At 45.6% G+C, this 21,680-nt stretch overlaps 1 protein-coding gene across 2 annotated transcripts in view; it reads left to right on the top strand.

Annotated features, from left to right (window-relative positions):
• Positions 1–21,680, top strand: part of LOC124003364 (sarcolemmal membrane-associated protein-like) — a 113,817-nt gene that overhangs the window by 82,509 nt on the left and 9,628 nt on the right. For both annotated transcript variants that reach the window (XM_046311546.1, XM_046311547.1), the window contains exons 14-18: positions 3,495–3,575; positions 4,208–4,267; positions 8,470–8,670; positions 11,024–11,329; positions 17,529–17,646. In XM_046311546.1, the coding sequence (XP_046167502.1) occupies positions 3,495–3,575; positions 4,208–4,267; positions 8,470–8,670; positions 11,024–11,329; positions 17,529–17,646 (766 nt within the window). The remainder of the gene's footprint in view (positions 1–3,494; positions 3,576–4,207; positions 4,268–8,469; positions 8,671–11,023; positions 11,330–17,528; positions 17,647–21,680) is intronic.

Here is a 21,680-nt window from a genome sequence, read left to right as displayed (position 1 = left end):
CATACTACTATGACTGACCCTGTAAAACAACACCTATCATACTACTATGACTGACCCTGTAAAACAACACCTATCATACTACTATGACTGACCCTGTAAAACAACACCTATCATACTACTATGACTGACCCTGTAAAACAACACCTATCATACTACTATGACTGACCCTGTAAAACAACACCTATCATACTACTATGACTGACCCTGTAAAACAACACCTATCATACTACTATGACTGACCCTGTAAAACAACACCTATCATACTACTATGACTGACCCTGTAAAACAACACCTATCATACTACTATGACTGACCCTGTAAAACCACACATTACACTGCACCTATCATACTACTATGACTGACCCTGTAAAACCACACATTACACTGCACCTATCATACTACTATGACTGACCCTGTAAAACCACACATTACACTGCACCTATCCGGTGTATGTGACAATACAACATCTAATAAAATTTGATTTGATTTTGATTTGATTAGCTCCAGAATGTGTCCAGCAGCACCACCCTGTGGAAATACCAGATATAGCCTGTGTCGTGTCTTTACTATCATTAAATTGAAGACAGTTTTATCAAAGATTCCCTGTAATTAGGACAATGCGATCAAAGTAATTAATTGTGTAACTGTAATTAACTAGGAAATAGGGGGCACCAAGGAAAGTATTCAGATTACAAAGTTATAATTTCCCAATATAACCTTTCAGATATTTTCATATCTGATCAATAGTCTTCTGATTTAATGATTTATTTATTTTACCTCACGCTAGTCTCATTCCAAACAGCGTAAATTTTTGGCCATCTGCACGAACCCAGTCTTGACTATGAGTCATCCATATATCAATTGTCTTAAAATCATTTATTTACTAACTAAGTAATTCACAGAAATGCATAAACAAACAGTAAATGTGGTTACATGTGGTGATAGAATGAGCCCTAGTGGGCTGAACCGGCATGTGGTGATAGAATGAGCCCTAGTGGGCTGAACCGACATGTGGTGATAGAATGAGCCCTAGTGGGCTGAACCGGCATGTGGTGATAGAATGAGCCCTAGTGGGCTGAACCGACATGTGGTGATAGAATGAGCCCTAGTGGGCTGAACCGGCATGTGGTGATAGAATGAGCCCTAGTGGGCTGAACCGGCATGTGGTGATAGAATGAGCCCTAGTGGGCTGAACCGGCATGTGGTGATAGAATGAGCCCTAGTGGGCTGAACCGACATGTGGTGATAGAATGAGCCCTAGTGGGCTGAACCGGCATGTGGTGATAGAATGAGCCCTAGTGGGCTGAACCTACATGTGGTGATAGAATGAGCCCTAGTGGGCTGAACCGGCATGTGGTGATAGAATGAGCCCTAGTGGGCTGAACCGGCATGTGGTGATAGAATGAGCCCTAGTGGGCTGAACCGACATGTGGTGATAGAATGAGCCCTAGTGGGCTGAACCGGCATGTGGTGATAGAATGAGCCCTAGTGGGCTAAACCGGCATGTGGTGATAGAATGAGCCCTAGTGGGCTGAACCGACATGTGGTGATAGAATGAGCCCTAGTGGGCTAAACCGGCATGACAGCTTGTTAGACAGAGGGGCGATGGTCAAACTGAATCACATCACTCTGTTCCCCTTATCAAACTGAATCATATCACTTTGTTCCCCTTATCAAACTGAATCACATCACTCTGTTCCCCTTATCAAACTGAATCACATCACTCTGTTCCCCTTATCAAACTGAATCACATCACTGTTCCCCTTATCAAACTGAATCACATCACTCTGTTCCCCTTATCAAACTGAATCACATCACTCTGTTCCCCTTATCAAACTGAATCACATCACTCTGTTCCCCTTATCAAACTGAATCACATCACTCTGTTCCCCTTATCAAACTGAATCACATCACTCTGTTCCCCTTATCAAACTGAATCACATCACTCTGTTCCCCTTATCAAACTGAATCACATCACTCTGTTCCCCTTATCAAACTGAATCACATCACTCTGTTCCCCTTATCAAACTGAATCACATCACTCTGTTCCCCTTATCAAACTGAATCACATCACTCTGTTCCCCTTATCAAACTGAATCACATCACTCTGTTCCCCTTAAACTGAATCACATCACTTTGTTCCCCTTATCAAACTGATTTGCACCAAATGATTTACAACTAAAACGTATGGTTCCTGTATGTTGTCAGAGCCCATCTACACTGAACAACAATATAAACACAACATGTAAAGTGTTGGTCCCATGTTTCATGAGCTGAACTTTTCCATACGAGCAAAAGCTTTTTTCTTTCAGATTTTGCACACATATTTATTTACATCCTTGTTTAGTGAGCATATTTCCTTTGCCAAGATAATCCATTCACCTGACAGGTGTGGCATATCAAGAAGCTGATTAAACAGCATGATCATTACACAGGTGCACCTTGTGCTGGGGAAAATAAAAGGCCACTCTAAAATGTGTGATTTTGTCACAACACAATACCACAGATTTCTCAAGTTTTGAGGGAGTGTGCAATTAGAATGTATGCACACATGACTGTAAGTTGCTTTGGATAAAAGCGTCTGCTAAATGGCATATATTATTATATATATTATATTATATTAGCATACTGACTGCAGGAATGTTCACCAGAGCTGTTGCCAGATTGTTGAATGTTCATTTCTCAACCATCAGCCGCCTCCAACTTCGTTTTAGAGAATTTGGCAGTATGTCCAACCGGCCTCAATACCGCAGACCATGTGTAACCACGCCAGCCCAGGGCCTCCACATCTGGCTTCTTCACCTGTGGGCTCGTCTGAGACCAGCCATCGTACTCATCGTCCTCACCAATTCAGCGTTGTAACAGACTTCAAATGCTCAGCTTCGATGGCCACTGGCACACTTGAGACGTGTGCTCTTCACAGATGAATCCCGGTTTCAACTGTTCCTGGCTGTATGGTGTCGTGTGTGCGAGTGGTTTGCTGATGTGCCCTGTGGTGGTGGGGTTATGGTATGGGCATGCATAAGCTACGGACAGCAAACACAATATAATTTTTCAATGGTCATTTGAATGCACAGAGATACCGTGATGAGATCCTGAGGCCCATTGTGGTGCCATTCATCCACCTCCATCACGTCATGTTTCAGTATGATAAAGCACGGCCCCATGTCACAAGAATCTGTACACAATTCCTGGAAGCTGAAAATGTCCAAGTTCTTCCATGGCCTCCATACTTACCAGACATGTCACCCATTGGGCATGTTTGGGATGCTCTGGATCGACCTGTACGACAATGTAGGGTTAGGGTTAGGGTTACCCGCCAATATCCAGCAACTTCACACAGCCATAACCCGCCAATATCCAGCAACTTCACACAGCCATTGAAGAGGAGTGGGACACCATTCCACATGTTATTTCATGTGATTTATTTGAAGTTCAGTGTTCTGAGAGTGTTTTATAGTAGTTGTAAGTTGTATCTTCCTGTCGCTCTGTAGAAAACCAACTGGATGCTAAAGACACTGAAATGTCAGATACTCTGAGCCCCAGCCAGAACCGCAGCAGTGACGACACGTCAGGTAACATCAGAAATAGTCAAATGTTTAAATATATAAACAAGACATCTTTTTGGCTAAAATATTAACAATTGTGAAATTGTCAGAGGTATGTAGATATTTCCTATTCATTTATCAGGACTTGAAAAAGTGAAATAATTAGACTTTGTATATTAATTCATGAAGTTAATGAATTAGTCTTCATGTTTATAAACTAAAAACATGTCCATAGGCGTATGATATCAACATTGTAACTATGTAAATGTATTTTTGTATTATTTGAACCCTGAATGAGGAAATTATATAAGCAGTGTTGTGTCCAGAACATGGAATAAATATAGGTTTACTGTCACTCGTTTAGTTTTCTTGTTTGTCCTGGTCTGGTCCTAGCTCACTGTTCAATCCTCTTCCTCTCCCTGTTCACTCTTTCTCTCCTCTCTCCTCTTTCTCTCCTCTCTCCTCTTTCTCTCCTCTCTCCTCTTCCTCTCCTCTCTCCTCTTCCTCTCGTCTCTCCTCTACCTCTCCTCTCTCCCTCTCTTCTCTCTCTCTCCTCTACCTCTACCTCTCCTCTCTCCCTCTCCTCACTCCTCTTCTCTCTCCTCTCTCCCTCCTCTCCTCTTCCTCTTCTTTCTCTCTGTCTCTGTATGTGTGTGTAGATGGAAACATGGATGATCGTGAACTGAACGAGCCACAGAACAGGGTCGCCCTGCTCAAAGGTAATACATATTTAATGTTTTATTGCGTCTCATTGCCAGAAAATCTGTTGCCAAGAGAGGTAGCTGGATGGATCATCTATATTATATAGATATAAAGCTATATATATATATAAAGCTATATATATATAAAGCTATATATATATAAAGCTATATATATATATATATATATATATATGTATATATGTATATATATATAGCTATATATATATATATGAATATATATGGAGCTTTAGGGATGGGGAGGCCAAACCTGGCTGGTGCCTGGGGGACTATTGAATATATATGGGGCTTTAGGAATGGGGAGGCCAAACCTGGCTGGTGCCTGGGGGACTATTGAATATATATGGAGCTTTAGGAATGGGGAGGCCAAACCTGGCTGGTGCCTGGGGGACTATTGAATATATATGGAGCTTTAGGGATGGGGAGGCCAAACCTGGCTGGTGCCTCGGGGACTCCATTGAATATATATGGAGCTTTAGGGATGGGGAGGCCAAACCTGGCTGGTGCCTCGGGGACTCCATTGAATATATATGGGGCTTTAGGGATGGGGAGGCCAAACCTGGCTGGTGCCTCGGGGACTCCATTGAATATATATGGGGCTTTAGGGATGGGGAGGCCAAACCTGGCTGGTGCCTCGGGGACTCCATTGAATATATATGGGGCTTTAGGGATGGGGAGGCCAAACCTGGCTGGTGCCTCGGGGACTCCATTGAATATATATGGAGCTTTAGGGATGGGGAGGCCAAACCTGGCTGGTGCCTGGGGGACTATTGAATATATATGGGGCTTTAGGGATGGGGAGGCCAAACCTGGCTGGTGCCTCGGGGACTCCATTGAATATATATGGAGCTTTAGGGATGGGGAGGCCAAACCTGGCTGGTGCCTCGGGGACTCCATTGAATATATATGGAGCTTTAGGGATGGGGAGGCCAAACCTGGCTGGTGCCTCGGGGACTCCATTGAAACATATGGAGCTTTAGGGATGGGGAGGCCAAACCTGGCTGGTGCCTCGGGGACTCCATTGAAACATATGGAGCTTTAGGGATGGGGAGGCCAAACCTGGCTGGTGCCTCGGGGACTCCATTGAATATATATGGAGCTTTAGGGATGGGGAGGCCAAACCTGGCTGGTGCCTCGGGGACTCCATTGAAACATATGGAGCTTTAGGGATGGGGAGGCCAAACCTGGCTGGTGCCTGGGGGACTATTGAATATATATGGAGCTTTAGGGATGGGGAGGCCAAACCTGGCTGGTGCCTGGGGGACTCCATTGAATATATATGGAGCTTTAGGGATGGGGAGGCCAAACCTGGCTGGTGCCTCGGGGACTATTGAATATATATGGAGCTTTAGGGATGGGGAGGCCAAACCTGGCTGGTGCCTGGGGGACTCCATTGAAACACTACCGGTCAAAAGTTTTAGAACACATACTCATTCAAGGATTTTTCTTTCTTTTTTAAATTTCCTACGTTGTAGAATAATAGTGAAGACATCAACACTATGAAATAACACATATGGAATCATGTAGTAACCAAAAAAGTGTTAAGCAAATCAAAATATATTTTAGATTCTTCAAAGTAGCCACCCTTTGACTTGTTGACAGCTTTGCACACTCTTGTCATTCTCTCAACCAGCTTCACCTGGAATGCTTTTCCAACAGTCTTGAAGGAGTTCCCAAATATGCAGAGCACTTGTTCGCTGCTTTTCCTTCACTCTGCGGTCCGACTCATCCCAATCCATCTCAATTGGGTTGAGGTCAGGGGATTGTGGAGGCCAGGTCATCTGATGCAGCACTCCATCACTCTTCTTCTGGGTCAAATATCCCTTACACAGCCTAAAGGTGTGTTGGGTCACTGTCCTGTTGAAAAACAAATGATAGTCCCACTAAGCACAAACCAGATGGGATGGCGTATCGCTGCAGAATGCTGTGGTAGCCCTGCTGGTTACGTGTGATTTGAATTCTAAATAAATCACAGACAGTGTCACCCGAGAAAAGCTCCATCACACCTCCTTTAACAAATACAATGATATTTCTCTGTAAACAAATGAACAGACTGTCAGCATGCTTATAGAGAAGGGCACTCAGCATGTACTGCACTGACACAAATGACTGATGATTGGTTGAAAGACATTGATAATAGAAATACTGTGGGAGATGTACTGTTAGATTTCAGTGCAGCCTTTGATATTATTGACCATAACCTGTTGTTGAGAAAACATATGTGTTATGGCTTTTCAACCTCTGCCATATTGTGGATTCAGAGCTATTTATCTAATAGAACTCAAAGGGTTTTCTTTAAGACAGTCACAACAACATGCCATTGCATTAATCAGGCTGCTAGAATAGGTCTCATACCTTCAGCATCAACAGCTGTCACCTTGTTCTGGAATAGATCTCATACCTTCAGCATCAACAGCTGTCACCTTGTTCTGGAATAGATCTTATACCTTCAGTATCAACAGCTGTCACCTTGTTCTGGAATAAATCTCATACCTTCAGCATCAACAGCTGTCACCTTGTTCTGGAATAAATCTTATACCTTCAGCATCAACAGCTGTCACCTTGTTCTGGAATAGATCTTATACCTTCAGTATCAACAGCTGTCCAGCAGAGTGGCTGCTGGAGGGGGTAGTGTTGGGGTGGTGGACCCTGATGGAGTGGCTGCTGGAGGGGGTAGTGTTGGGGTGGTGGACCCTGACAGAGTGGCTGCTGGAGGGATTAGGGTTGGGGTGGTGGACCCTGACAGAGTGGCTGCTGGAGGGGGTAGGGTTGGGGTGGTGGACCCTGACAGAGTGGCTGCTGGAGGGGGTAGGGTTGGGGTGGTGGACCCTGACAGAGTGGCTGCTGGAGGGATTAGGGTTGGGGTGGTGGACCCTGACAGAGTGGCTGCTGGAGGGGGTAGTGTTGGGGTGGTGGACCCTGACAGAGTGGCTGCTGGAGGGATTAGGGTTGGGGTGGTGGACCCTGACAGAGTGGCTGCTGGAGGGGGTAGGGTTGGGGTGGTGGACCCTGACAGAGTGGCTGCTGGAGGGGGTAGGGTTGGGGTGGTGGACCCTGACAGAGTGGCTGCTGGAGGGATTAGGGTTGGGGTGGTGGACCCTGACAGAGTGGCTGCTGGAGGGGGTAGTGTTGGGGTGGTGGACCCTGACAGAGTGGCTGCTGGAGGGGGTAGGGTTGGGGTGGTGGACCCTGACAGAGTGGCTGCTGGAGGGGGTAGGGTTGGGGTGGTGGACCCTGACAGAGTGGCTGCTGGAGGGATTAGGGTTGGGGTGGTGGACCCTGACAGAGTGGCTGCTGGAGGGGTAGTGTTGGGGTGGTGGACCCTGACAGAGTGGCTGCTGGAGGGGTAGGGTTGGGGTGGTGGACCCTGACAGAGTGGCTGCTGGAGGGATTAGGGTTGGGGTGGTGGACCCTGACAGAGTGGCTGCTGGAGGGGGTAGTGTTGGGGTGGTGGACCCTGACAGAGTGGCTGCTGGAGGGGGTAGGGTTGGGGTGGTGGACCCTGACAGAGTGGCTGCTGGAGGGGGTAGGGTTGGGGTGGTGGACCCTGACAGAGAGGCTGCTGGAGGCAGCCAGCCACGTGTGGTGGTTATACAGATACGGTACAGATGTCCATATCAAGGCGTGTATAACGTATATATAATATATATATACATATGTAACGTATGCTGGGGTATTTGGAAATACCAAAGCCTCGCAAAGATGTGTGCTACGCCAGTGCATTCAACTATTAAGTGAAGTATAACTAAGAAGTGTGAAATTATCCAGCTCAGGGCTCCAGCTATGCATGTGGTTTGCTAACTTGCTAGCTGTCAAGATCAAGCTTCTCGGTAACAGCTGAGACATTCAACCCCCTCCTGGATCCAGATCCAGGTTTTATTTTAAACAGCGCTTCTTCTGTGCACATTGGGGAATACCATATACCCCTGTATGGTACATAAATGGTATGAACATCTGCATGCTGCCCAACTCTATCCATAACTTCCTGATCAATTATGAAAACATAAATACACAACTGACTTTTGATAAGTTTTTCTGTGGCCTGGGTGGCCTTTCAATCTAAGCTCCAGCCTCTGCATCACATGTACTTTGTACAGCTGCCAGCATGGGTTCAGATCCCACCCACCGCTCTAGCACCCTCATCTCCTTCCTTTCCTTTATGCCTATATCTAACTATATCCCACCTGTCTGTCCTGGTCTAGATGAGCTGCGGATGGCCAACCTGGAGCCCGGGGACAGAGAGCAGGTGATTTACCACCTCCACAGAGAGCTGCTGGAGGCCCAGGAGTTGGCCAACACAGGCAAGCAGAAGTGTCTGCAGCTCCAGGCCTTACTGGAAGAGGAGAGGAGGAGTAACAGGCAGCAGACTGAGGAGTCAGCCAAGCAGATCCAGTACCTACAGAGTGAGTATAGTACCGATCAGTACCTACAGACTGAGGAGTCAGCCAAGCAGATCCAGTACCTGCAGAGTGAGTATAGTACCGATCAGTACCTACAGACTGAGGAGTCAGCCAAGCAGATCCAGTACCTACAGAGTGAGTATAGTACCGATCAGTACCTACAGACTGAGGAGTCAGCCAAGCAGATCCAGTACCTGCAGAGGGAGGATGGTACCGATCGGTCCCTGCTGAGGGAGGATGGTACCGATCGGTCCCTGCTGAGGGAGGATGGTACCGATCGGTACCTGCAGAGGGAGTTAACTAGAGTGCGCGTCACGAGCATGAGACACTCTGCCAGACCACTGACTCAAATAGGTCTCATGAGCCCCTCTTTTATAAAAGGCACATGACAGCCCGCTTGGAGTTTGCCTAAAGACTCTCAGAAACAAGATTCTCTGGTCTGATGAAACAAAGATTGAACTCTTTGGCCTGAATGCCAAGCGTCACATCTGGAGGAAACCTGGCCCCATCCCTACGGTGAAGCATGGTGGTGGCAGCATCATGCTGTGGGGATGTTTTTCCATAGGCAGGGACTGGGAGACTAGTCAGGATCGAGGGTAAGATGAACAGAGCAAAGTACAGAGAGATCCTTGATGAAAACCTGCTCCAGAGCACTCAGGACCTAAGAATGGGGCGAAGTTTCACCTTCCAACAGGACAACGACCCTAAGCACACAGCCAAGACAGTGCAGCAGTGGCTTTGGGACACGTCCTTGAGTGGCCCAACCAGAGCCCAGACCTGAACCCGACCGAACATCTCTAGAGAGACCTGAAAATGCAGCAACGCTCCCCATCCAACCTGACAGAGCTTGAGAGGATCTGCAGAGAAGAATGGGAGAAACTCTCCAAATACAGGTGTGCCAAGCTTGTAGTGTCATACCCAAGAAGACTCGAGGCTGTAATCACTGCCAAAGGTGCTTCAACAAAGTACAGAGTAAAGGGTCTGAATACTTATGTAAATTATGTTTTAGTTGAGTATTTTTATAAAACAATTATACATGTCTGCCATGCTAGAGTCAACTGTAAGTGCTGTTATTGTGAAGTCTAGGAGCAACAACGGCTCAGCCGTGAAGTGGTAGGCCACACAAACTCACCGAACAGGACCGCCGAGTTCTGAAGCGTGTAGCTCATAATAATTGTTTGTCTTCGGGTTGGAGCACTCACTACCGAGTTCCAAACTGCTGACGTTGCTGCAAAGAATTGTTCCTTGGGAGCTTCATGAAATGAGTTTCCTTGGCCGAGTAGCCGCACACAAGCCTAAGATCGCAATGCCAAACTTCGTCTTGAGTGGTGTAAAGCTCACCGCCATTGGACTCTGGAGCTGTGGAAACGTGTTCTGCCCGACTGAACGCTACCTGCCCGACTGCATAATGCCAACTGTAAAGTTTGGTGGAGGTGGAATAATGGTCTGGAGCTGTTTTTTCATGGTTCGGGCTAGGCCCCTTAGTTCCAGTGAAGGGCAATTTTAACGATTCAGCATGAAATTATATTCTAGACGATTCCATGCTTCCAACTTTGTGGCAACAGTTTGGGGAAGACCCTTTCCTGTTTCAGCATGACAATGCCCCCTGTGCACAAAGTGAGGTTGTCTAGTGGAAAGCTGAAGAGTGGAGGCTGTTATAGCAGTAAAGCCGGGACCAACTGTATGTTAATGCTCAAGATTTTGTGATGAGATGTTCAAAGAGCAGGTGTCAACATACTTTTAGCCATCTAGTGTACACTGAGTGTACAAAACATTAAGGACATCTTCCTATTAATGACTTGCACTCAGAACAACCTGAATTAGTCGGCATGGACTCTACAAGGTGTCAAGCGTTCCACAGGGATGCTGGAAGAGCCTCAATTCGTCAGGGCATGAATTCGACAAGGTGTTGAAAGCATTCCAACATGAGATGCTGTCCCATGTTGACTCCAATGCTTCCCACAGTTGTCAAGTTGGCTGGATGTCCTTTGGGTGGTGGACCATTCTTGATATACACTAGAAACTGTTAAGCGTTATATACCCAGTAGCTCTGAATCAAACCAGTTCGCCTGGGCACCTACTACCATACCCCGTTCAAAGGCACTTACATCTTTTGTCTTGCCCATTCACCCTACGAGTGGCACATACACACAATCCATGTCTCAATTATCCAAAGGCTTAAAAATCCCTCTTTAACCTGTTTCCTCCCCTTCATCTACACTGATTGAAGTGGATTTAACAAGTGACATCAATAAGGGATCATAGCTTTCACCTGGATTCACCTGGTCAGTCTGTTATGGAAAGAGTTGTTCCATATTATATAGTGTATATGAAAGTATATACCATCTGTTTCCAGGTCAGTTGGGGGAGCTAGCGGTAGACATGGAGGAGCTGAAGGAGCAGAGAGAGAGCAGCATCAGCAGCACACAGGAGGAGCTGTACTCTGCTCAGGAGGAGGTGCTAGTTCTCCACCACGCCATGGAGGCCGCCACGGCCGAGAGGGAGCGAGACATCGCTGCCCTGCAGAGGGACCTGGGAGGTGTCACGGCCGAGCTGGAGAAGTGGCGTCAGGCTACGTCGAAATACGAACAGGAGATCAACTCCCTGCAGGCCACCATCCAACAGCAGAGCCTGCACCAGCAGAGAACTAACGATCTACAAGGTACGATACTATACTAACCCTTCCAACAGCAGAGAACTAACAATCTACAAGGTACGATACTATACTAACCCTTCCAACAGCAGAGCCTGCACCAGCAGAGAACTAACGATCTACAAGGTACGATAATATACTAACCCTTCCAACAGCAGAGAACTAACGATCTACAAGGTACGATACTATACTAACCCTTCCAACAGCAGAGAACTAACGATCTACAAGGTACGATACTATACTAACCCTTCCAACAGCAGAGAACTAACGATCTACAAGGTACGATACTATACTAACCCTTCCATCAGCAGAGATCTACTCCAACAGCAGAGAACTACGATACTATACTAACCCTTCCAACAGCAGAGAACTAACGATCTACAAGGTACGATACTATACTAACCCTTCCAACAGCAGAGCCTGCACCAGCAGAGAACTAACGATCTACAAGGTACGATACTATACTAAACCTAATCACTGACCCCTAACCCTTCCAACAGCAGAGCCTGCACCAGCAGAGAACTAACGATCTACAAGGTACGATACTATACTAAACCTAATCACTGACCCCTAACCCTTCCAACAGCAGAGCCTGCACCAGCAGAGAACTCCTGAACTACAAGGTACATTGCCATACTATGTTAATCTAACCAGGAAATGAACTTCTTTTCATTGGGAGCACTGGAGCTCCTAGAAGAAAGGCTGTAAAGCTTGGAGCACCAAAAACAAATGACTATCCTGACATTTTTAATTGTCATCAGTTGTTCAGTTTGCAGTTGCACATTTAAATTCAATAAAGGTTGTTTGAATCACCTGTATAAATGTTTGCTGTTGCACTTTTCAATACGACGATTAAAAGTTTTGTCTGGCTCACTCTCGTGATGATGAACACGTCGATTGACTCTCTAGCGATGTAGAACACGCCGTCGCTAGACTCTAGTGGTGATGTAGAACACGTCGTCGCTAGACTCTAGTGGTGATATAGAACACGTCGTCGCTAGACTCTAGTGGTGATGTAGAACACGTCGTCGCTAGACTCTAGTGGTGATGTAGAACACGTCGTTGCTAGACTCTAGGGGCGATGTAGAACACGTCGTCGCTAGACTCTCTAGTGGTGATGTAGAACATGTCGTCGCTAGACTCTCTAGTGGCGATGTAGAACACGTCGTCGCTAGACTCTCTAGTGGCGATGTAGAACACGTCGTCGCTAGACTCTAGTGGTGATGTAGAACACGTCGTTGCTAGACTCTCTATTGGTGATGTAGAACACGTCGTCGCTTGACTCTGGGGGCGATGTAGAACACGTCGTCGCTAGACTGGGGGCAATGTAGAACACGTCGTCGCTAGACTCTAGTGGTGATGTAGAACACGTCGTCGCTAGACTCTATTGGTGATGTAGAACACGTCGTCGCTTGACTCTGGGGGCGATGTAGAACACGTCGTCGCTAGACTCTGGGGGCGATGTAGAACACGTCGTCGCTAGACTCTAATGGCGATGTAGAACACGTCGTCGCTAGACTCTCTAGTGGTGATGTAGAACACGTATGAGTTCTGTTATACTCACAGACATTATTGAAACAGTTTTAGAAACTTAAGTGATTTCTATCCAATACTAATAATAGTATGCATATATTAGCATCTGGGACTGAGTAGGAGGCAGATCACTCTGGGCACGCTATTCATCCAAAAGTGAAAATGCTGCCCCCTATCCCAAAAAGGTTAACAAACCTCCAGACGAGCTTCAATGCCATACAACTCTCCTTCTGTGACCTTCAACTGCTCTTAAATGCTAGTAAAACTAAATGCATGCTCTTCAACCAATCGCTGCCCACACCCGCCCGCCCGTCTAGCATCACTACTCCGGACGGTTCTGACTTAGAATATGTGGACAACTACAAATACCTAGGTGTCTGGCTAGACTGTAAACTCTCCTTCCAGAGCAATATTAAGCATCCTCAATCCAATATTAAATATAGAATCGGCTTCCTATTTCGCAACAAAGCCTCCTTCACTCACGCTGTCAAACATACCCTCGTAAAACTGACTATCCTACCGATCCTCGACTTCGGCGATATCATCTATAAAATAGCCTCCAACACTCTACTCAACAAATTGGATGCAGTCTATCACAGTGCCATCCGTTTTGTCACCAAAGCCCCTTATACTTCCCACCACTGCGACCTGTACGCTCTCGTTGGTTGGCCCTCGCTTCATACTCCTCGCCAAACCCACTGGCTGCAGGTCATCTACGAGTCTTTTCTAGGTAAAGCTCCGCTTTGTCTCAGCTCACTGGTCACTATAGCAACACCCATCCGTAACAAGCGCTCCAGCAGGTATATTTCACTTGTCACCTCCAAAGCCAATTCCTCCTTTGCCCACCTTTCCTTCCAGTTCTCTGCTGCCAATGACTGGAATGAATTGCAAAAATCATATCTCCCTCACTAACTTTAAGCATCAGCTATCTGAGCAGCTCACAGATCGCTGCAGCTGTACACAGCCCATCTGTAAAAAGCCCACCTTCGATATTACGGCCTATTTATTGCCGTACCTCCTTACTCTAGTTGCACACACTGTAAAAAAAAATTTTTTTCTATTGTTGTTGACTGTACGTTTGTTTATCCCATGTGTAACTCTGTGTTGTTGTTTTTGTTGCACTGCTTTGCTTTATCTTGGCCAGATCACAGTTGTAAATGAGAACTTTTTCTCAACTGGCCGACCTGGTTAAATAAAGGTTTAGGGTTATATATATAAATACCTGGTTAAATAAAGGGTTATATATATATATATAAATACCTGGTTAAATAAAGGGTTAGGGTTATATATATAAATACCTGGTTTAATAAAGGGTTAGGGTTATATATATAAATACCTGGTTAAATAAAGGGTTAGGGTTATATATATAAATACCTGGTTAAATAAAGGGTTATATATATAAATACCAGGTTAAATAAAGGGTTAGGGTTATATACATAAATACCAGGTTAAATAAAGGGTTATATATATAAATACCTGGTTAAATAAAGGTTATATATATAAATACCTGGTTAAATAAAGGTTTATATATATAAATACCTGGTTAAATAAAGGGTTAGGGCTATATATATAAATACCTGGATAAATAAAGGGTTAGGGTTATATATATAAATACCTGGTTAAATAAAGGGTTATATATTAAAATACCTGGTTAAATAAAGGGTTATATATATAAATACCAGGTTAAATAAAGGGTTAGGTTATATATATAAATACCTGGTTAAATAAAGGGTTATATATATAAATACCTGGTTAAATAAAGGGTTATATATATATATAAATACCTGGTTAAATAAAGGGTTATATATATAAATACCTGGTTAAATAAAGGTTTATATATATAAATACCTGGTTAAATAAAGGGTTATATATATAAATACCTGGATAAATAAAGGGTTTTATATATATAAATACCTGGTTAAATAAAGGGTTATATATTAAAATACCTGGTTAAATAAAGGGTTATATATATAAATACCTGGTTAAATAAAGGGTTAGAGTTATATATATAAATACCTGGTTAAATAAAGGGTTAGGGTTATATATATAAATACCTGGTTAAATAAAGGGTTATATATATAAATACCTGGTTAAATAAAGGGTTATATATATAAATACCTGGTTAAATAAAGGGTTAGGGTTATATATATAAATACCTGGATAAATAAAGGGTTAGGGTTATATATATAAATACCTGGTTAAATAAAGGGTTATATATATTAAAATACCTGGTTAAATAAAGGGTTATATATATATAAATACCTGGTTAAATAAAGGGTTAGAGTTATATATATATAAATACCTGGTTATATAAAGGGTTATATATATAAATAAGGGTTAAAGAAAGGGTTATATATATAAATACCTGGTTAAATAAAGGGTTATATATATAAATACCTGGTTAAAGAAAGGGTTATATATATAAATACCTGGTTTAATAAAGGGTTGTATATATAAATACCTGGTTAAATAAAGGGTTAGAGTTATATATATATAAATACCTGGTTAAATAAAGGGTTATATATATATAAATACCTGGTTAAATAAAGGGTTATAGTTATATATATAAATACCTGGTTAAATAAAGGGTTAGAGTTATATATATATAAATACCTGGTTAAATAAAGGGTTATATATATATAAATACCTGGTTAAATAAAGGGTTAGAGTTATATATATAAATACCTGGTTAAATAAAGGGTTAGGGTTATATATATAAATACCTGGTTAAATAAAGGGTTAGGGTTATATATATAAATACCTGGTTAAATAAAGGGTTAGGGTTATATATATAAATACCTGGTTAAATAAAGGGTTATATATATAAATACCAGGGTTAAATAAAGGGTTATATATATAAATACCAGGGTTAAAGAAAGAGTTATATATATAAATACCTGGTTTAATAAAGGGTTGTATATATAAATACCTGGTTTAATAAAGGGTTTAATATATAAATACCTGGTTAAATAAAGGGTTCGGGTTATATATATAAATACCTGGTTAAATAAAGGGTTATATATATAAATACCTAGTTAAATAAAGGTTTATATATATAAACACCTGGTTAAATAAAGGGTTGTATATATAAATACCTGGTTTAATAAAGGGTTGTATATATAAATACCTGGTTTAATAAAGGGTTGTATATATAAATACCTGGTTTAATAAAGGGTTGTATATATAAATACCTGGTTTAATAAAGGGTTATATATATATAAATACCTGGTTAAATAAAGGTGAAATAAAACATGCAAAAAGAAAAAAAGAACACGTTCTTATTTCCAATGACGGCCTCCTATGGGGAAGGTGACCTGGGATAATTCCAAATAAAAATAAATATAGGACAAAACACACATCACAACAAGAGAGAACTAAGACATCAGCATGGCAGCAACACTTGACAATAACGCATGGTAGCACCACAATATGGTAGCAACACAATATGGTAGCAGAACAACATGGTAGCAACACATGACAATTCTGCATGGTAGCAGCACAACATGGTAGCAACACAATATGGTAGCAGCACAACATGGTAGCAACACATGACAATATAGCATGGTAGCAGTACAACATGGTAGCACCACAATATGGTAGCAGCACAACATGGTAAGAACACATGACAATACAGCATGGTAGCAACACAACATTGTAGCAACACAACATTGTAGCAACACAACATGGTAGCAACACAACATTATAGCAACACAACATGGTAGAAAAACAACATGGTAGCAACACAATATGGTAGCAGCACAATATGGTAGCAACACAATATGGTTGCAACACAATATGGTTGCAACACAATATGGTAGCAACACAATATGGTAGCAGCACAATATGGTAGCAACACAACATGGTAGCAACACAACATGGTAGCAGCACAACATGGTAGCAGCACAACATGGTAGCAACACATGACAATACAGCATGGTAACAACACTATGGTAGCAGCACAACATGGTAGCAGCACAACATGGTAGCAGCACAACATGGTAGCAGAACAACATGGTAGCAACACAACATGGTAGCAACACAACATGGTAGCAACACATGACAATACAACATGGTAGCAACACAACATTGTAGAAACACAATATGGTAGCATAACAATATGGTAGCAGCACAATATGGTAGCAACACAATATGGTAGCAACACAACATGGTAGCAACACATGACAATACAGCATGGTAGCAACACTATGGTAGCAGCACAACATGGTAGCAGCACAACATGGTAGCAGCACAACATGGTAGCAGCACAACATGGTAGCAGCACAACATGGTAGCAACACAACATGGTAGCAACACAACATGGTAGCAACACATGACAATACAATATGGTTGCAACACAATATGGTTGCAACACAATATGGTTGCAACACAATATGGTTGCAACACAATATGGAAGCAACACAATATGGAAGCAACACAATATGGTAACAGCACAATATGGTAACAACACAACATGGTAACAACACAACATGGTAGCAGCTCAACATGGTAGCACCACAACATGGTAGCACCACAATGGTACAAACACCTACTACCATTTTGCCTTCATCCAGTCTGTTACATGTGAACTAATGGCTCAAGGAGAATTGATGAATGTTTAAGGCCCAGACTGTTCAGTGAGAATCAGCTGTTGTAACCTGTTCACATCTCTCTGTAGGGGAGTTGGAGCGTCTTCAGAAGGACTGTCCCAGTCTGCAGCAGGAGTGTGAGTGTCTCCGTTCTGAGAAGACGACCCTGGTGAACAGACTACACGGACTGGAGACAGACCTGGACAGGTGGGTCTACACACTGCAGATGGGGGGGGGGTAGCTCTGACTGTCAACTGAACACCATAGCCGTAGGGACTAGTCATATTAGGTGGTGGGTTGAGGTCACTCCCACCCCAACTAAAGGAAGTGGTCAGTTCTGCAAAGTGTTGCCTTCTCAGTGTTTAATAGTCACATGTACAGGGTTGCAGGTGTTATTACAGTGTTTAATAGTCACTCGTACAGGGTTACAGGTGTTATTACAGTGTTTAATAGTCACATGTTACAGGTGTTACAGTGTTTGTAGATGACAGGGTTACAGGTGTAGATGAGGGGGAACGGCAGCATGATCATTGAGGAGGTGGGGGGATGACCATAGGGGGAACAGCAGCATGATCATTGAGGAGGTGGGGGGGAATGACCATAGGGAGAACAGCAGCATGATCGTTGGGGTGGGGGGATGACCATAGGGGGAACAGCAGCATGATCGTTGGGGTGGGGGGGGAATGACCATAGGGGGAACAGCAGCATGATCGTTGGGGTGGGGGGGGATGACCATAGGGGGAACAGCAGCATGATCATTGAGGAGGTGGGGGGAATGACCATAGGGGGAACAGCAGCATGATCATTGAGGAGGTGGGGGGGATGACCATAGGGGAACAGCAGCATGATCGTTGGGGTGGGGGGGGGAATGACCATAGGGGGAACAGCAGCATGATCGTTGGGGTGGGGGGAATGACCATAGGGGAACAGCAGCATGATCATTGAGGAGGTGGGGGGGGAATGACCATAGGGGGAACAGCAGCATGATCATTGAGGAGGTGGGGGGGGATGACCATAGGGGAACAGCAGCATGATCGTTGGGGTGGGGGAGTAGCGGGTAAGGTTAGTGAGAGTTAAGGGTGTGGGGGGATGACCATAGGGGAACAGCAGCATGATCGTTGGGGTGGGGGAGTAGCGGGTAAGGTTAGTGAGAGTTAAGGGTGTGGGGGGATGACCATAGGGGGAGCAGCATGCAGCATGACAGCAGCATGTTGGGGTGGGGGGGAATGACCATAGGGGGAACAGCAGCATGATCGTTGGGGTGGGGGGGAATGACCATAGGGGGAACAGCAGCATGATCATTGAGGAGGTGGGGGGGAATGACCATAGGGGGAACAGCAGCATGATCATTGAGGAGGTGAGGAGGGGGGGAATGACCATAGGGGAACAGCAGCATGATCGTTGGGGTGGGGGGAATGACCATAGGGGGAACAGCAGCATGATCGTTGGGGTGGGGGGGGAATGACCATAGGGGGAACAGCAGCATGATCATTGAGGAGGTCGTTGGGGTGGGGGAGTAGCGGGTAAGGGGGGAATGACCATAGGGGGAACAGCAGCATGATCGTTTGGGGGAGTAGCGGGTAAGGTTAGTGAGAGTTAAGGGTGTGGGGGGAATGACCATTGGGGGAACAGCAGCATGATCATGATCGTTGGGGTGGGGAGTGGGGGGATGACGGGTAGGGGGGAACAGCAGCATGAGGTTAGCATGATTGAGGAGGTGTGGGGGGGAATGACCATAGGGGGAACAGCAGCATGATCGTTGGGGTGGGGGAGTAGCGGGTAAGGTTAGTGAGAGTTAAGGGTGTGGGGGGAATGACCATAGGGGGAACAGCAGCATGATCGTTGGGGTGGGGGAGTAGCGGGTAAGGTTAGTGAGAGTTAAGGGTGTGGGGGGGGATGACCATAGGGGAACAGCAGCATGATCGTTGGGGTGGGGGAGTAGCGGGTAAGGTTAGTGAGAGTTAAGGGTGTGGGGGGATGACCATAGGGGGAACAGCAGCATGATCGTTGGGGTGGGGGAGTAGCGGGTAAGGTTAGTGAGAGTTAAGGGTGTGGGGGGATGACCATAGGGGGAACAGCAGCATGATCGTTGGGGTGGGGGAGTAGCAGGTAAGGTTAGTGAGAGTTAAGGGTGTAAGGGGTGGGGGGATGACCATAGGGGGAACAGCAGCATGATCGTTGGGGTGGGGGAGTAGCGGGTAAGGTTAGTGAGAGTTAAGGGTGTGGGGGGAATGACCATAGGGGGAACAGCAGCATGATCATTGGGGTGGGGGGGGAATGACCATAGGGGGAACAGCAGCATGATCGTTGGGGTGGGGGAGTAGCGGGTAAGGTTAGTGAGAGTTAAGGGTGTGGGGGGGACTATTGACCAGGCTTACAGTACTTGCCCTCGTCTGAGTGATTGAAGCAGAGAGGACAGGGCGTGGCTGGGGTTCTCTCCTTGGCCTTCCAGTGACTACTGGTGTTGTAGGTGTCCTGTCAGGCAGGCACTGGTCACCCAGTGGTGCGTTCAGCTGCACCTATCTCCCTCTGAAGTGCTCTGCGGCCTGGTGCGGTGGATTTGCCGTATCTGAATGTGATGCAGTACGACAGTATGCTCTCTGGCGCTCCTGTAGAACACTGAGGGCCCTCTGGGATAGGCCGAATTTCTTCAGCGTCCTGAGATTGAGGAGTCGCTGTTGTGTGTTCATGTGGTTAGACATTTCAGCATCTCTGGGATGTGTACGCAGAGGAATTTTAACTTATTGACTGTGTCCACGGTGGCCCCATTGATGAGGATGGGGGGGATGTGTCCAGCCTGGTTCCTCCTGAAGTCCACAATCCTCTCCTTTGTTTTGCTAACGTTGAGGGAGAGGTTGTTTACCTGGCACCACGCGGTCAGAGTGCCTACCTCCTGATGAGGTAGGCTGTCTCATCAGTGTTGGTGATCAGGCCTGTCGTGTCTGCGAACTTGATGATGGATTTGGAAATGCAGACCAGGGTTGCTGCAGACCAGGTTTCTCCCGTTATCTACAATGAATTGGGGGTAGCCCAGACCCAGATCCTGAAACCGGGGTCAGGCAACTGTCAACCCAACACCAAGTAGTTACATCTTCTGGGCACCTCCCTCTTCCTCGAGTCTGGTCACCCAACCAGCTGCTTTTCCAGGTGGAGCACAAAGCTTCCACCAGAACCACGTAGGGAGCCCTGCCTATATAATGGTTATTTAGGTTAACACCGAGATCCAGCTAAAGTCATAGTTCTGCCTAGTGTTCCATTTATATGTGTCAAATTCAGAGCTGTTTCCCACAGCACCTCCTCCATTCAGCAGCCTCCTCCATTCAGAGCTGTTTCCCACAGCACCTCCTCCATTCAGAGCTGTTTCCCACAGCACCTCCTCCATTCAGCAGCACCTCCTCCATTCAGAACCTCTTCCATTCAGAGCCGTTTCCCACAGCACCTCCTCCATTCAGAGCTGTGTCCCACAGCACCCCTCGCACCTCCCACAGCACCTCCTCCATTCAGAGGTTCCCACAGCACCTCCTCCATTGGGCCACAGCACCTCCTCCATTTAACTGTTTCTCAGCACCTCCTCCATTCAGAGGTGGCTGGGCTCCCACATCTCCATTCAGAGTAGTTTGACAGCACCTCCTCCTGGGTCCCACAGCACCTCCTCCATTCAGAGCTGTTTCCCACAGCACCTCCTCCTGGGCTAGCAGGTATTTAACTGTCTGGGTGTGGGGAAGAGGTGGTTGGGCTAGCAGGTATTTAACTGTCTGGGTGTGGGGAAGAGGTGGTTGGGCTAGCAGGTATTTAACTGTCTCGTGTGGGGTAGAGGTGGCTGGGCTAGCAGGTATTTAACTGTCTGGGTGTGGGGAAGAGGTGGTTGGGCTAGCAGGTATTTAACTGTCTGGGTGTGGGGAAGAGGTGGTTGGGCTAGCAGGTATTTAACTGTCTCGTGTGGGGTAGAGGTGGCTGGGCTAGCAGGTAATGACAGTCTGGGTGTGGGGAAGAGGTGGCTGGGCTAGCAGGTATTTAACTGTCTCGTGTGGGGTAGAGGTGGCTGGGCTAGCAGGTATTTAACTGTCTCGTGTGGGGTAGAGGTGGCTGGGCTAGCAGGTAGTGACAGTCTGGGTGTGAGGTAGAGGTGGCTGGGCTAGCAGGTAGTGACAGTCTGGGTGTGAGGTAGAGGTGGCTGGGCTAGCAGGTAGTGACAGTCTGGGTGTGAGGTAGAGGTGGCTGGGCTAGCAGGTAGTGACAGT

Source organism: Oncorhynchus gorbuscha, linkage group LG18 (assembly GCF_021184085.1).
Source record: "Oncorhynchus gorbuscha isolate QuinsamMale2020 ecotype Even-year linkage group LG18, OgorEven_v1.0, whole genome shotgun sequence".
Taxonomy (NCBI): Eukaryota; Metazoa; Chordata; class Actinopteri; order Salmoniformes; family Salmonidae; genus Oncorhynchus; species Oncorhynchus gorbuscha.
This window is presented reverse-complemented; position numbering and strand designations above follow the sequence as displayed.